The sequence below is a fragment of the Barbus barbus genome (genome assembly GCF_936440315.1).
Source record: "Barbus barbus genome assembly, chromosome: 28".
Classification (NCBI taxonomy): Eukaryota; Metazoa; Chordata; class Actinopteri; order Cypriniformes; family Cyprinidae; genus Barbus; species Barbus barbus.
The window spans coordinates 6,406,238-6,423,377 of record NC_136756.1 but is presented as its reverse complement, the minus strand read 5'-3'; the positions used below and the strand labels follow the sequence as shown (position 1 = coordinate 6,423,377).

The 17,140-nt window shown below is 40.8% G+C and overlaps 1 protein-coding gene across 1 annotated transcript in view; it reads left to right on the top strand.

Moving 5' to 3' along the window:
- LOC306848557 (uncharacterized protein) overlaps positions 1 to 17,140 on the top strand; it is a 50,838-nt gene that overhangs the window by 10,838 nt on the left and 22,860 nt on the right. The window contains exon 2 of the mRNA XM_079383186.1: positions 790 to 872. Within this exon, the coding sequence (XP_079239312.1) occupies positions 790 to 872 (83 nt within the window). The remainder of the gene's footprint in view (positions 1 to 789; positions 873 to 17,140) is intronic.

Sequence of the window (17,140 nt, the reverse complement as noted above, 5' to 3'; positions counted from 1 at the left end):
AATCAAGCTCTTTGCGAAGGGTCACTTGAAGGTGGAGGTTCATATAAATGTATCTCTGAAGGGAACTGATTGTTTTCAGAAAATTTCAGATGGCATTTTCTTTTCATTTTAACTCTATTGCATATTAAAGTAGTGTTTATCCACCTGTTTTTTTATTTCTGCATTGAAAAATAAGGTGGATAGTTTACAGAGGTAACTAAGGAAACATAATGGTTGTTACATAAGCGCCAGCTGCCTTCAGAGAGTGAATGCATTTGAGCATAATTTCACAAAGTCTAAAGACAACTGTGTTTGCCTTAAATCTTTAAATTATGCAATTTAATTTAAATAATAAAAAAAGCTCATGCATGTAGCATCTTTTTTTAGAATGTGATTTAAAAACAGTGGTTACCTCTGGTTGTCTGCTCAAGAAAATTAAGCAATCTGTATCAAAATCTGTAAAAAAAAGAAGTAATTTGCCATGAAAAATAAAGTAAGTTTAACTTTCACTGACTATTAAGAGCAAGTGAATACACTGCTCCACTCAGACTGAGCGAGTATACACAGTATACAGTGCTAATGTGTGTGCATTTTGAATGACAGAGTATATATATTGGTGGTGTCCAACTGGACCGATACTGATCGTAGTGGTGGGCCGCTTGGACCAAATTTTTTTTTTTAGTTGAAAACAGTGTTGTGTAAAGGCCTTCAGATCAGATCTCATTTATTACCAATTTATTCAGAAGTTCTGTTTAATACAACTGTAAATTATGAGCTAGTATTGACCGCGTGTGTAATTGTGTCCTGCAGATAGACGCTGAGGATCCGGACCGGGGGCAGCCGTGTATGCGCTGTGGAGAACAGTGTCCTGGCTTCCGCATGCATGGATGGAGGTAAGACTGCGGTGCTTAAACTTGAGGAAAGACTCAGAACGAAGGCTATCAAAACTTCCTTGTCCTCCTTTTTACTGTATTTTTGTCACTTGAAATGAAAATAATGATTCAAAGCATCACATTCGGAATATGTACCACAGGATCTGACCCTTTACTTACTTTTGAAGGACATTTGGCCCAGGCCTGGCAATGTGCAGACGGAAACGTAACATCCTCAGACATAACACCTTGGATTATTGTTTTAGTTATGCGTTTGTTTTGAAATTAAGTTGTGGAAAAGAAAACATGCTGATAAACGGCATTCTGTCAGGACCAGATACGTGTGTGTGTGTATGTGTGAGACCTGGGATTATTGTGTGTAACGATTATTATTGTATTGAGACGTCTAATCATATTTCCAGAGCAGGTAATGAGAGCCGTGCAGTGTTTACACCGAGCACACTTCACTGTTCTTCAGCTGAAGAATGAGGAGCTTTAGTGTAGCTGTAATGTGTGTTTGTGTTCTCTGCTCTCTAATGCTGATCGCACTATAATATTGCAGGATTCTTGATTCTTATTTCTGGGAATGAGTTTATGACTCCAACATTATCCACATTTAAACAATCCAGATCACTTGGCATCAGCTGGTTAATGTGCCTGCTTGGCTGTTTAACAGATGCTGTTCACTTTCTCTTGTGTCAGATCCAAAATTTCACAGACGGACTTGTGAATGAATAATACACGAAATATTTTTGGCAAATAACAACTCTGAAATACAAATTCAGAATTTTAAACAAATCTGAGTCTGTTTTGCAACCATTAGGCCTATTTTGTAGCTATATGTGTATATATATATATATATATATATATATATATATATGTATATTTAATTTTTGACCTTGTGTATTCGCCATCGATCAGCAAACACTATACTTCTGAAATCATGACGATTTGGAAATATTCATATTTATTTCAGAGGCTGTTCAGAGCTATAGATTATGTTTCCATCAGATTAATTTTAGATGTCAGGAATAAGAATCCAAAGGGCAGTTTGTGACGTTAATACATGCCAGCTGTTGAACCTTCTTTTTGTTTTTTTAAACATCACAAATGGACCATGTGACTGCTGTAGTTTAGCTGTCTTTAGAAGTCTCTCTTTTTCAGAATCACATGCCGATTTCTTCATCGGCTTTTGCAATAATTTCATCTGTTTTGTTTTTACACCACTGTAAAAAAAAAAAAAAAATGGCATCATTCTGAGAGGTTTTACTTTTGTGCAACACTTCATCCACATTAATAGGTGTTAGTATGCAGTGTAAGACCACTGTTGTATAAGGGCACCTAAGGGTTAAAATATATATTTGACTGAAAGCACAAATGTTTAGGGTCATATTTGGACCACTTGTTTAAACACACACACACACACACACACACATCTCAGAAACACTTACCTTCAACTGGCAGCCGGTGTGTGAAGAAGCCAGACAATGACCTGGACCTGGCATTCCAGTGAGTTCAAAGGTGTGTGTATGTGTGTTTTAGCTATATGTTGGAGGGGAAAAAAGTTTATAATATAAATAATATTTAAAAAACTGTTAAAAATAATTTTCAGCAATTGAAAAAAAATCTGAAATATAGACTTATTTAACCAAATGTACATGAGATAACTAACTAAAATAAGCTTGTTGAAGTACTAAAATGACTAAAACTGAAATAAAAATAAATTAAAGCTAAATAGAAATGAATAAAAATACAAAATCACTTCAACTAAAATTATGAAAACTAAGAAAGTATAAAAATAGATAATAATAAAAAAAAAAGAATAAATACTAATAGATAAATAATATTAAAATAACACTGATTTGGAGTAGCATTATAGTCTGAATTCTATACATTTACATAATATAGCATGAAGTCTATGGTATGCTCCTTTAGGCCCTGATTTACTAAAGGTTTGCATGTATAAAAACCCATGTGCATCTTAATGATTATCTTTTGGGGATTGTATCATTCTGAAGCACAAAAAATACAATTGTAAGTTATCTTAATGAATATATAATTTCAGATGTAATTTGATTGTGCATCAATGCTGAACTACAGTGAAGTTAGTAATGTGGGGGTTGAAATTCAGATTTCTTTGTGAGAAGAAACTGTGCTGGAATGTCTTTTAATATGTTAATAATAGCCTAATTTCTTTTAACTGAACTCCTACAACGTTGCCCTATATTTTCAAGTACTAGGATCGCACAGTAAATAAATATTGGCCTACTATATAAACACACACACATTCCTCTTTTTAGGGGATGCATCAGGACCCTATACTGCTTTAAATGAATGAGTGTGCAGCAGTTCTGTTATTAGTGGGACGGCACTAGCTTTTGGTAGCACTGGTCTGTTTTACTCCCATGTGTGTCTAAATTAACAGAGCAGAAAGTAGCCATAAATCATGTTACAGCGCTCTTCAATCTCACGCCTGCGGTTCTGACCAGAGTCATACATCAACATCAGGCGAAATCTAATCTGTTGCTCATTCTTCACTCTTCCCATACTACAAACTAATCCAGAGAACAGAAACAACCTGCAACAACATGGCTTTAATCTGTCTGTGTGCTGCTGTAATCTATGTGCAGTGCTCAACAAGCTCTTAAGCGTTTGTTGCAGTGATGTTACTGTCCATCACTGCAATGTTTCTTTTTTCATATTCTACCCGTTGTGCCTTGTTTCTCTTCTTCACAGACTCTACCCGTCTGGCCCCCTGTTTTGTGTCCTAATCCCTGCTGTCAGACTAATAAGATTAGTCCTTTCAGGTCCTTCTGCTGCCAGACTGCAGGAATAGAGCCATCAGACTCCCACACTTCCCCTGCTCTCTCAAGACTTTTCCTCTCCTGTCTCACTTTTCTTAATTTGCTTCTTGCTCTCATTCACTCACTCTCATTTCCCTCCATTATCTCACACTTCCTTTTTTCTTTAGGTGTGGGCGAGTAACAATGCTACTTACTGCACTAGTGATATCTATCAGTAGTTTGACAGTAGTCTGTTTTCAGACTATATGGTGTTTCCAATAACTACTTTTTTTTGTTTAAGGTTATTCAGATTCAAGTTCCAAAGTGTTTTTATTTTTATACACTGCATTTCAGCTGTTCTTGGTTAAGTTTTGCATTTATTTTTATCGAAAATACAGTTAAAACGGTAATATTATGTAATATTATTGCGAATGTTTTCTATGGGAATGTTAAAATGTAGTTTATTGCTGTGATGTAAAGCTGAATTTTCAGCATCATTACTCACGAATGATAATCAGTACTCATTAGCGTCACTCCAGTCTTCAGTGTCACATGATCCTTCAGAAATCATGTTGGGCTGCAAGATTTCATGAGAACTTGTTGCATTTTTCTTTTTTGTAAAAAAAAAATATTTTTTTGATTTTAAAGTGCTCCTATTATAAATTTTTGAAAATGACCTTTCATGCAGTGTGTAACACAGCTCTAAGTGAATGAAAACATCCTGCCAAGTTTTAAATCTGAAAGAGCACCGTGTATAAAGTTATTGTCTCTCAAAAGAAAGAGTCGACTCTGAATCATTGAAACAAGTCGTTTTTAAAACGAATCCCAAGCTGTTTCATGTTGACGTCAACATGAAACATTAGCATACTGCCCGCCCACTTGTTGGTCTTTTCACGTTGGTCTGAATGAAAATGCACATTCATTCTTTGCCACTAGGTGGCGCTTTTGGAGCGGTAAAAATAGCGTTTTCCCTGGTAACGCTGTACACAAAGCAGCACACTCACAAACACTGTATTTGCAGGCATTACAGGGCAGATGAAATTAAAATGAGACCAATCGACCAATCACAGCAGATTAGCATCACATAAAGGAGGGGTTTGGAAAAATGAATCGTTGAGTGAATCATTCGGGAGTCGTTGAGCAAGTAAGGTAAAAATACATGTATATTATAAGACAATTAAATATATATTTTTTTATCGTTTGACCTTCAACCTGTTGTTGGGGACTCCCAAAATATGAACCCCAAATTGTTCCATGTTTGTAGGGCTGCACAATTTGACCAAAATTTTGTGATTATATGTCAGTATGGCTTAATAATAATATGCAATTGTAACATTTTACTGTAAAATAATAAATAAGAATATAAAATAATAATTCGATATTTAAGAAAAATGTTATTTTATAATCATTTCATTTTGATCATTTTTATGTTTATTTTTAACATTACAACTGTAAAATTACATTACTTATATTTATCTTAATTTCTTCTAACTTTTATTTTGATGGAAAAAAAAACAGGACGTCTTTAAAGTTTCTTTTTCTTCTTCCTTTTTTTTTGATAAGCGCTTCTTATTGCAAGTATGGAAAGATGGTTGTTTCACGTTGTGTTCCCAAATGCAGTTTTTGACTTCTGTTTTTTTAGTTGCTAAATGTTTGTATATGTTGTATGTATTTATGTGGTCACCTTAATTGAAACACAAGGTTGAAGGCCAGGGAAATTCAGTGTATTGAGTCTAGCGAACTTCTTTATAAGGTGGTTTGACTGTAGTTGAGCAATTTACAGTGTAAAGAAAGCACCTCAACAGCTATTCATGTATAAAATCTGATGTTTATAGCTTTTATTAATTCCCCAGTGCACATGCAGTGCTTCAGGCCAAACACAACACTCACGGGATGACAGGATAACATCACACGCTGACAAGAAAATCATTTCTGAGACGGCAGAGGCACATGTTTTTGACACTAGAGCCAGTGGCGATGTTTACGTGCTGATTATTTGACCTTTAAAGATATTATCTAGCAGACAGGATTCATTCGAACAAACTGTTTGTTTGGTTTGTGTCACTGAACTATTTAAGAAATATATATTTCTTTGTTAATTATTGCTATTGATCTATAAAAGATAACACATTTTGAGTTGTTTATGGTTGCAACATTTCAGCTGGCTAAAGGTGCGGGTACATTTCAATTTGTTTAGTTTTTTTTTCACATACAAAAATAACAAATCAGACAGCTGAAATATTAAATACTTATACATTTTGGTTTTAATGGCCAATGGTGATGGGTGGCTAATGACAATATAAAGCCAATATATATGATTTAAAAAAGAAAACAGATTTGTACTTTATATAGCAACTTCTTGATTATGTAGTCTTATTATAGTATTTTCAAAGTTAAGAAGTTGTTTAATTTAAAAAAAGTAATAAAAAGGAAGCAAATCATTACCAACAGTGCCATCTGTAATCTGGTAAATCTCAGTGCTGTCAAAACAAAAATACTACTTCCCACACTTTTCATCCAGTGCTGGTAATCAAAAGATTTCTAACCCTGAATTTATTAGCATGAACTGAAATGAAATTAACTTCATTGTATTACATACAGGGCCAAATTTAATTTAAAACCACACTAAAACTCCATATTGGTGTGACTTAGTTAGGTGTGATTTAGCTAGAAGGTGATTATGTGTGTCAGGATGATGAATAGGGGGAGAGAGGGAGAGGACATGTCATGCGTGTCTTCTGGAGTACAGATTTAGAGGCAGTTGTCAGTTGTCCAGCTCTTGTGAGTTACTAGTGAGCTCCTGGTCGTGATGAGAGTCTGGATGATAGTTGAGTGTCAGGCAGCTATTACTCAACCGCTAATTGCTGCCATCGTGACACCTGCGCCAAAAAGTGTCCATCTGTTACTGAAACCATATACCTCTATTACTCATCTTCGAGTCTGAAACTCTTTAGCGCAGAACACTATTTATACTGCAGTTTTTTCTTTTTTGTACTTCAGAAGCCTGACTGTAGGTAATAGGAAATTTGCATTATCAATATAGAGTGCATTGGTGCCTGCCCCTTTTTTTCAACTGCAGTGGTTCTGGAAGTATTTTTTTCCTTTTTTAGGGGTTTTTCAATATATCTTCTTTAAGGTGGTATAAGCCATGAACCAAAGCTATGCTTTAATTTGAAGAAATGGCTCCTAGAGGGGAACTTCCCCAAGACAATTTTGGGGGAGGGCCATATACCCTCTGCCTGTGTGGCCGGGCCTAGAGCCAAGGCCACGGAACCCCTTGAGCTGCCTTGGCCGCCCGAAAAAATAAGGCCATGGCTCCCAGATCCGCCATGGCCTCCCGAGTCTCCAGTCCCACCATGGCTCCCCGAGTCTCCTGATCTGCCCTGCTCCAGCCTCCAGGGTGCCCACCCCCCCTCCCCTATGTGTATGTTACGGTGCGGGACGCACCTTCCGGGAGGGGGGCTGTAAAGAAATGAGCTCTTAGGTGCTAAGTAATACCCGGTGGCAACCACCAAAATTGTCCGGTCAGAACAATTTAGTTATGTCAGTTGGAGGAGTTAGAAGCACACACCACTCACAGACCACTCTTTCAGAACAGTTTACTTGAGTGTGGTTCTAAATTAGAAACAACAATAATAAAGTTTACATTAAAGAACATCAGTGCAAATGAATAACAGTCGGCATTTGCATGTCAATAAAACACGGTAAATATTTATAGAGTGATTGCATAACAGGATTAACTTGTGATTAGTTTACAGAGACATGTGTTACGGCATACGCGATAAGCCCGTCTTTAAACAAATTAACGGTAGAAATGTAGATATACAGTATAAAAAGAGTGACTTACTTATTGATGCACGCACACATGCGATTTCTCAAGCATCGCGGAGTTAATGACGTTATTATCACCGTTAGGTCCAACGATCTCGCGCTTATTATAATAACAGCGCTTACACCCTTTTTCTAAACTGCGCCAGCAGCCGGGTCTCTAACGCGGTCTGGGTCCTAACTATAGGTCATTAACTAACTGCCAGACTAATAATCACACAAGAAGTAAAACTATTACACAAATGACTGCATGAACAGACAAAACTGGTCCTCATTTTAGTACAGCCGCCCCCAAATGTGCTTGCAGATTTGCATCCTGGGCCAGTACTCATTCAGTCATTCAGGGAGTGGAGGTAGCGTAATCAGTCTGACAACGGGCCTGACGTAGGTTGTGTCTTTGACCTGAATCTCCGCAGCTCTGACATTACCATCAGCTCCAGGTATGACAGCTTTCACCTTTCCAATGGGCCAGAGTGCTCGGGGGAATTGCGGATCAGCAATCATGACCACCGTCCCAGCTGTCAGATTGTCTTTCTCTTGTTGCCACTTCTGGCGAGACTGGAGTCCAGGCAGGTAGTTACGCAGATAACAGTTCCAGAACTGGTCTGCCAGTATTTGGCTGTGTCTCCAACGTTTACGGCTAAGCAGTTCAGATTCAGGGTAAATTACCTGAGGCAAAGCAGAATCCAGCCGTCCCATCAAGAGTGAATTAGGCGTTACTGGGTCTGGATCGGCAACATCAGAGGATACATATCCCAATGGCTTTGAGTTTAGAATTCCCTCTATTTCAATTAGGACAGTCCTGAGCACTTCTTCTGTGACAGTTTGTGCACCAATGGCTGTGTACAGTGCAGCTTTAACAGATCTAATCTCTCTCTCCCAAGATCCACCGAAGTGGGGGGAGTATGGTGGATTGTACTGAAAGTCGATCTGTTGCTTGGCAAGCTCTGTTTGCAACTGAGGGTGAATATTGTTGAAGGCTTCCTTCAGCTCACGGTCTCCGCCTTTGAAATTGGTGCCCTGATCGCTGAGCAACTCGTGAGGTTTTCCCCTACGGGCGATGAATCTGCGTAGAGACATGAGGAAGGAGTCTGTGTCTGCTTGAGATAGAACGTCGATGTACACTGCCTTTGTGGTTAGGCATTTATAGATGATGCCCCAGCGTTTCTCATTTCGACGCCCTATTTTGATGGTAAATGGGCCGAAACAGTCCATGCCTGTTGAGTAGAAGGCTGGCTGGAAGAGTCTTAAGCTGGAAGGAGGCAAGTCTGCCATTTTTGGGATGTTGGGCTTTCCACGCCATTTCTGACACTCAGTGCAGTGATGCTGAATTGATTTAACAGCTTGTCGACCTCTCAAGATCCAGAAGCGCCTTCTGATATCAGCAAAGACTCGTTCAGTACCAGGGTGATGTAGCTGTGTGTCATACTGCTTAATTATAAGTTTAGTCACTGGATGTATTGGGTCTAAAACAATAGGGTGTAGGATATCAGGGCTCAGCAGATGGCATTGTCTGAGTCTTCCTCCTACTCTAATCAGTTGACTGTCGGGATCAAATTCAGGAGCTAATGTCTTTAGACGGCTGTTTGAGGAGATGGGTTTCCCTGCTTGAAGCTGTGCATACTCGTCCGGGAAGCTTTCCATTTGGGACTGTTGGATGACTCCAAGTTCAGCTTTTTTATATGTGTCAGCCGTGACGGTGTCTGTGGGACTGGCCGCCCCGTGCAGGGATTGGGCTGTTGCATCAAGAAGCTCTTGAAAGCTGTCATATTGAGATGTAGCACCTGGTTGCTTGTCATTCTGAGTCATGAGAAGATGGAAAGATGCTGGTTTACGCAGTTCCTCTGAGGTAGCGGCTGGCTCTAGGTTGGGTAATTTTGGCCAGTGCGATGGAGGTTTCTGTAAAAATGCTGGGCCATCCTTCCACCGGCAAGGTTTGGCAAGCTGTGACAAAGACATTCCACGAGTAATATCATCAGCGGGATTATCTTGTGAGTGCACATACGACCATAACTGGGAGTCAGTAAGCTCTTGAATCTCTGCGATTCTAGTTCCCACGAACACTTTGAAGTGGCACGAGTCTGACTGCAGCCAGTTTAAAACTGTGGTAGAATCAGTCCAGTATTTGAAACTGCTGATTTCTAGCGTGAGCTCTTTTTGCAGAACTGCTGCCAGTTGTGATCCAGTTAGGGCTGCGCAAAGCTCAAGTCTGGGGATTGTTTGCTGCTTCTTTGGAGCTACTCGTGATCTAGCTGCCAAGAATGATACTTCTATATGGCCTTTGTCATCTTCAGTGCGGAGATACGCTACTGAGCCGTATGCCCGCTCTGAGGCATCACAGAATATGTGCACACTTCTTGAACTGGTCAAGGGATCTACCTTCATAGTGTAGCATCTGGGCAGTGTGACATTTGAGAGTTGTGGAAGCTCATCTTCCCAAGTGAGCCATACGTTTCTGAGGTCAGCGGGCAATTCAGGATCATCCCATTCTCTTTTTTTGTCCCAGAGCCTTTGTACTATGATCTTTGCTCGGGTGGTAAATGGGGTGATGAATCCCAAAGGATCGTATTGACTCGAAAGGATGCGATAAATGTGTCGCATAGTCGGCTGAGCTTTAATGACATGGCCATGTTTGTATCCAAGTGTGTCGGATCTGCACTGCCACCTAAGTCCTAGTGTGCGTTCCTGAGGGTCTGCCCGGTCTGAACTGAACCAAAGCTCATAGTTCTCTGATCTGATCTGCTGCGGCAGATGTTGCAGGATTTGGGGAGTGTTGCTAGCCCATTGGCGCAGTTCAAATCCACACTCGGCTAGCAGATGTCGCATGTCATCCACTAGATGCCTGGCAGTATCAAGAGAGGGAATACTTTGCAGCCAATTATCTACATAAAAGCAACGCTCTATCGATGCCCATACCTCACTGTCGAGTTTGCTGTGATCGGCAACATGCTTCCGGAGAGCAAAGGTTGCACAGCACGGGCTGCAAGTGGTACCGAAGGGTAACACTGACCACTGGTAGATCTCAGGTGGGCTAGTTGTGTTCAGGTCTCGCCACAAGAATCGCAAGAATGCTTGGTCTTCTGTCAGGAGACGGACCTGATGAAACATCCCCTTGATGTCGCTGCTGATGGCTACTGCATGTTCTCGGAAACGGAGAAGTACCCCCAACAAGTTTGCACCCAGAGTCGGTCCTGGAAGGAGGTAGTCATTCAGACTCTGTCCTTGAAAATTGAAGGAACAGTTGAATACAATCCTGTTCTTGCCGTTGTGGTGGACCATGTGGTGTGGAATGTACCACCCTTGAGTCTGTACGGCTGTGGATTGAGGGATTTTCTTTACATAGCCTGCCTCCAGCAACTTGGTTATTTCAGACTTGTACAATTGAGATTTCTCAGGACTCTGGGACAGCTGCTTTTCAGTCCGCCGCAAATGAGGCAGTACTGCTTCCTTTGGAGCAACTAGAGGTGGAGGGCTAGTTTTCCAGAGGAGAGGGGTAGCATATCTTTGCACGCCTTTCACCTCTACCCTAATTGTTTTCTCTTCCAACATGCGCATAGCTTCTGTGTCTTGCTTCGATCTTGTCACAAGTTTTTCGTTGCGATAGGGCAAGATGTCCATCTGCCACAACCTTTCTACTTGACTGAACAGATCATTAGGTGCAAGGCTGACAGATGTGAACAGGCACTGTGGCGTGTGGGGGGTGAATTCTAGGAACTTTGATGGACCTTGCAATGTCCATCCCAAGCGAGTTTTCACTGCTGCTGGACCTCCAGGGGGTCCCAACCTGACTGGCTCAACTGGGGTGATCAGATGTGGGTAATCTGACCCAATGAGCAGTAATGGCCTCGCATGGTCAATTGACTGCAAAGGTAGTCCTTTGAGATAGTGATATCTCTTCTGTAATGTCTCAATTGGGTAAGTATGAGGTGCTAGTCCAAGCTCCTCGGCTGTGAAAGCTCTCTTGATTGTGAAGTTGCGATCTGGTTGTGTGGCGGGACTCACTGTGAATGATACTGTGGAGCCACAGATGAAGCGAATGTCTTGGCGCACTGTGCGAAGAGACAGGTCTTCGGGCTTACCACGAAGGCTGAGTTGCTGCGCTGCCTCGTGGAGAAGTATGGTGCGTTCTGATCCATCATCTAGCAGGGCATATGTATCCAGTGAAAGGTCTCCGTTGCGTATGATGACTCTGCACAGCTTCAGTAACACTTTACTGCTGCCTGTTGGACGATCGACATATAGAGTTTCTACTGCATTGCTGACAGACTGAGTAATGTCTTCTGTTGCTTTGGTAGCATGAGCACTCCTTTCATTGTTGACCTCATGCAGGACTTCTAGGTGCCTCCTCTGACACTTCTTGCATTTTGCTTTGAGAGTGCACTGACCTGTTTGATGATCACGTCCACATTTCCAGCATCTCTGATTTGATCTGATCCAGGTCACGATCTGCTCTTTAGTCAGCAGTTTAAAGTTTGAACACTGGTTGAGATAGTGTTGAGTTGTGTTGCAGAAGGGGCAGTATTTCTTTGGTTTCTCTTGTGATCTCACCTCAGAAACTGCACTTTGCTGAACTGATTCCGCTTTGGGGACTTGCCTTTGCTCACTTCCATGGAAAATGGCAGTAGGTTTGTGTGAAACTCTCAACGCTCTTCGCTGTTCTCTGTGGGAACTCATTCTCTCTCCACTTGAGTCAGTACTGAATTGAGTACCGTCTTCTTGTACCCTCACCTCATATTCCATCCATTCTGCCAAGTCTAACAAGGTCGGGATTGGTGTCTGAAGGGGATTGACATACCTCTTAAAGTTTGCTCGGAGATCGTGGGGTAATTTAGCCAGGAGTCGGGAGACATGCGACCCGCAAGTCAGTTCTGTATGTCCAGGACCTCCTAACTGATCCAGCATTCCAACCAGGGCCCTTATCTTCAGAGCAAAAAGCCTGAATGCTTTGGTGTCACCACTTCTTATGCTGGGTCCATCCATCAACCCAGCAATGCGCTGAAGTGCAAGTTGATGGGGTTGTCCATACAGTTCTGTTAGAGCTTGCATGGTATGACTGTAAGGGTACCTGCTATTACAGTAGGAGTCAGCAATGAGCAATGCTTCCTCAAGCTTCAAGTGATCTGTCAATATCTGGAACTTAAAGCGCTCCGTAGCGTCGGCAGGCAGAAGATTATCAAGAGCTACCTTTAACCGGGCAAACTCACGTGGATCCTCCCTAGAGAAATCAGGAATAGTAGGGGTTGGACCCCGGTAGATGTTCTCTTGACTATGTGGCAGCGAGGAATGATAAGGCACATATGGTTGCTGTTGCCTTGAGGTAGGGCTGTAATAGTATGTGGATCGTGGGTGCTGGTAGCGGTCATCAGCATGCTCAGCCCTCTGGGGTGTTGCTGCACGCTTCGGTGGTGGCGAGGCTGATCTGGATGTCTTTGAACTCGCTTTCATCCTCTGAAGCTCATGGATGATCTCATCTATTCTGTCACATTGACGTTCTACGCATAACTTGTCCTCACTACACTTCACTGACTTCTCCTTGTCATAACGTGGATCCTTTTGATCTCTTGTAGACGTTACTCTGTGATATGATGTTGAAGTAGAGGCTTGTTCCTCCATATTACGCATCGAATGTCTGGGTGAATGAATTGGCTGAGATGGAGACAGAGGTCTTGGAGAGTGAGCGACAGAGTTTTCTCTGCGGTCACATCTAAGCTGACGGTTCTCCTCTTCCAGAATTTGCAGGCGCATCTGTAGTGCTTCAGGAGAAAAGTGAGGAATCCCTTTATAGGCAGGAAAATGGTCAATACCAGCAACCAAAGTGTTGCAGGCTGGTAATGAACCTCCTGTAGCCCCGACTAAGTGTTCTCCCTCGTTGGAGTGGCCTGAGGGTGTGTGCACTAATCGCTGCTCTGGCACATATTCCACCTCATAGTCTTTGAGGTATCTTGGCATCTGTGTTTGGCGGCGAGAGCGAACAGTAGCATCGCTAATCTCCTCTTCGGATATGGACATTATGCTATTTCAGAAGTTGCCTGATCCGGCTCGAAGGACCATGTAAAGAAATGAGCTCTTAGGTGCTAAGTAATACCCGGTGGCAACCACCAAAATTGTCCGGTCAGAACAATTTAGTTATGTCAGTTGGAGGAGTTAGAAGCACACACCACTCACAGACCACTCTTTCAGAACAGTTTACTTGAGTGTGGTTCTAAATTAGAAACAACAATAATAAAGTTTACATTAAAGAACATCAGTGCAAATGAATAACAGTCGGCATTTGCATGTCAATAAAACACGGTAAATATTTATAGAGTGATTGCATAACAGGATTAACTTGTGATTAGTTTACAGAGACATGTGTTACGGCATACGCGATAAGCCCGTCTTTAAACAAATTAACGGTAGAAATGTAGATATACAGTATAAAAAGAGTGACTTACTTATTGATGCACGCACACATGCGATTTCTCAAGCATCGCGGAGTTAATGACGTTATTATCACCGTTAGGTCCAACGATCTCGCGCTTATTATAATAACAGCGCTTACACCCTTTTTCTAAACTGCGCCAGCAGCCGGGTCTCTAACGCGGTCTGGGTCCTAACTATAGGTCATTAACTAACTGCCAGACTAATAATCACACAAGAAGTAAAACTATTACACAAATGACTGCATGAACAGACAAAACTGGTCCTCATTTTAGTACAGGGGCGATATCTGTCACGTGTCGGTTTCCTTTCAGTTCTGTTTTGCCCTTATTTGGTAGTTCCTGTCCTTGTTTAGTTAATGATTCATCCTATTCACCTGTCTTGTGTTAATTATCTCGTTTACTCCCTTGTTCCTGTTCCTTTATAAGCATTCAGTTTTGTTCTAGCCTTCATCGAGTCTCACACTAAAGTTATGTTAATGCTGATATTTCTGTAATACATCTGCACGATTAAAAGAACCTGTTTATTCTGCATCCCTCGTCGTCCTGCATTCCTTCTCCAGCAACGCGTAACAGCTTCATGGGAGTGGACGGGGCTAATGATCAGTTTTGCCATGCTTTGCTCCCTGCCACTCTTTGATTGGTGGAAATTTTATGCAAAGCATCATGGGTCATGTAGACCCATTTTCACCACAATTTCCTCTATTAAACATGATTATTTGAAAAATAATTTGAATTAATTTGAACATAGATGGGTTCAACAAAAAGCATATAGAATGGTAACACTTTAGTATAGGGAACACTTCACTATTAACTATGACTTTTCCCTCAATAACTTCCTAATTTTCTGCTTATTAATAGTTAATAAGGTAGTTGTTAAGTTTAGGTATTGGGTAGGATTAGGGATGTATAATAAGGCATTAATATGTGCTTAATTACTACTAATAAATGGCTAATATTCTAGTAATATGCATGCTAATAAGCAACTAGTTAAGAGACCCTAAAATAAAGTGTTACCAAATCGATTAAAACACTCTTTGCAGGTCTGTCTATCCATTGTTTTTCCCTGTTTCCCTATGGAGAAAATGAAAAGAGGTTTTTTTTTTCTTTTTTCTTCCGGAAAATGACTGATGTATAGATATGAACTGATGTGCACTGTCTGTGTGTGTTTATTGGCTTATTAGAAGAGGCCTCAGTCATGACTCATCCAATCAAAATTCAATTTAGCGCATACATCACAGATGATAGAATACCCAAGACATGTCACTCGTGTTTTAAATGGGGAAAAAATGCAACGCTCAATATAGCCGCTCTTAGTTTCGAACGAAGCCCCACCTTCTGAGCAAAAGAGCCAATGGTTAATCTGTAAAATCAGCGCGTCACTGCAGCTGCCGTTAGAAGCGTCCCGGTTGCTATAGAAACAGTCAGCCTTCTGAGATGTGCACTTAGGACTGGGCATGCGCACTGGCTGATCTAGCCCAAAAAATAGGCCTTTTATAACACTATTTGAACAAAAGAAACAACATTTATGATACAGTTGTTGTCAGATTTCTTTGGTGATTTCAAATGAAATTTAATCGTAAGTTTAGTGAACAGTTTTGGAAAATTTCATGTTTCCCCATTCAAAGAGATAGGAGTTGCACTTGCATGCCCGAGAGGTATTTCAAAGATGGCCGCCGAGTGACATGACTTGACTTAAAGGTGACCTATTATGCTCGTTTTTACAAGATGTAAAATAAGTCTCTGATGTCCCCAGAGTGTATATGTGAAGTTTTACCTCAAAATACCCCCAACAGATCATTTTTTATAGCTTGTAAAAATTGACACTTTTAGGGTGTGAGCCAAAACGCTCTGATATTGAGTATGTTGCTTTAATGCAAATGAGCTGTTGCTCCCAGAGAAGAGGGCGGAGCTTTAAGAGCGCATTAGCAGTGCTAGCCTTTACAAATAAATATTCCACGATTAGTACAAGCCTGTCATCTTTACAGAAAACATACTCTGTTTCAACGTCAGTCATCTGATTGTACTGTGAATAATAAATTTGCATTTATGAATTGCACAGACGGGGAGCACGGCGGGATAAAAATAACAACATAGCTGGTCATAGTCCCACTCGTGATTATGAGCTCAACCAACTCAAGCGATCGACTCACAGTGCTTTCATATGTAACTTTTAACTACCACATTCCTATTCACGATCATTCATGAAGACAGCACCAGTGAAAACAGACAGAGACAATAGTAGCTTTAGCATCATTAGCCTTACAGAGTGCCAAGAAGCTCTTTCAGAAGGGCAATTTGGAAAACAAACGTGTGATACTTACTTTGTCTGGAGCTGACGTTCACACACGAAGTGTTGGTATTGATCCCTACACGTATTGGGGACTTTACCGATTTTTTTCTGGGATATTTCCTTAGACAATGAAGCTTAACCACAGTGTCCTCATCGGCTCAGATGAGGGATCAGAGATTATGGAGACTCCTGTGTTCGTTAGTGCATCCCAAAACACAACACTTGAAAAGCCTCTTAGGCGCTGACATTGTATATCTCCAGCAGCTACAGTAATCAGTAACGTTAATGGCGGAGGCTCACTGGAAAAGTTCATCTTTGTCCAGAGTCTGGCGTATTCTCTCCAGAAGTTACAATAAAAATGTCTTTGTACTCGTTTAAACTACAGTTGTGTGTATCTGCTAAACAACGTGGATGTCTTGAATTCCACGTATATGAGCGATGGATACAGAATACTCGCGGTTAGAAAAAAATTATAGATCTTTATACTTGGCATGTTTTGTTTTGACTTGACTGGACCACATCAAAGATTCAAAGACTGACAGGAATGAAGAGACTGACAAACATGCTGACAGAGACCTTGTTAAAACATTCTGGCTGACGGATACTTTCTCCATTGATTGACATGCTTATTGAAACATAACCCCATTCATTTGGTTTCAGCAGCAGTCTTAGTGGTTGGAATAGTAAATCAAACTAGATTTTTTTGCCAAATGAAAAGATCTGAAGACTGTTATGAAAATGAATGTTAAAAATATGACCTGAACACATGATTAGAACGCTGTTATGATGCAGAAATGTTATTAAAAAAGAAGCCTCTAAAAAGGAATAGCTGCCTGAGGTGAATCTGACTTTATGGCAATGAACTGAAGCCCGTTCTATGACACATCCTATGATATTAATCAGATGACTTGGATACATAACATAGACGTAACATTACAACTTGTATCTGCACAAAAGGATTCAAAT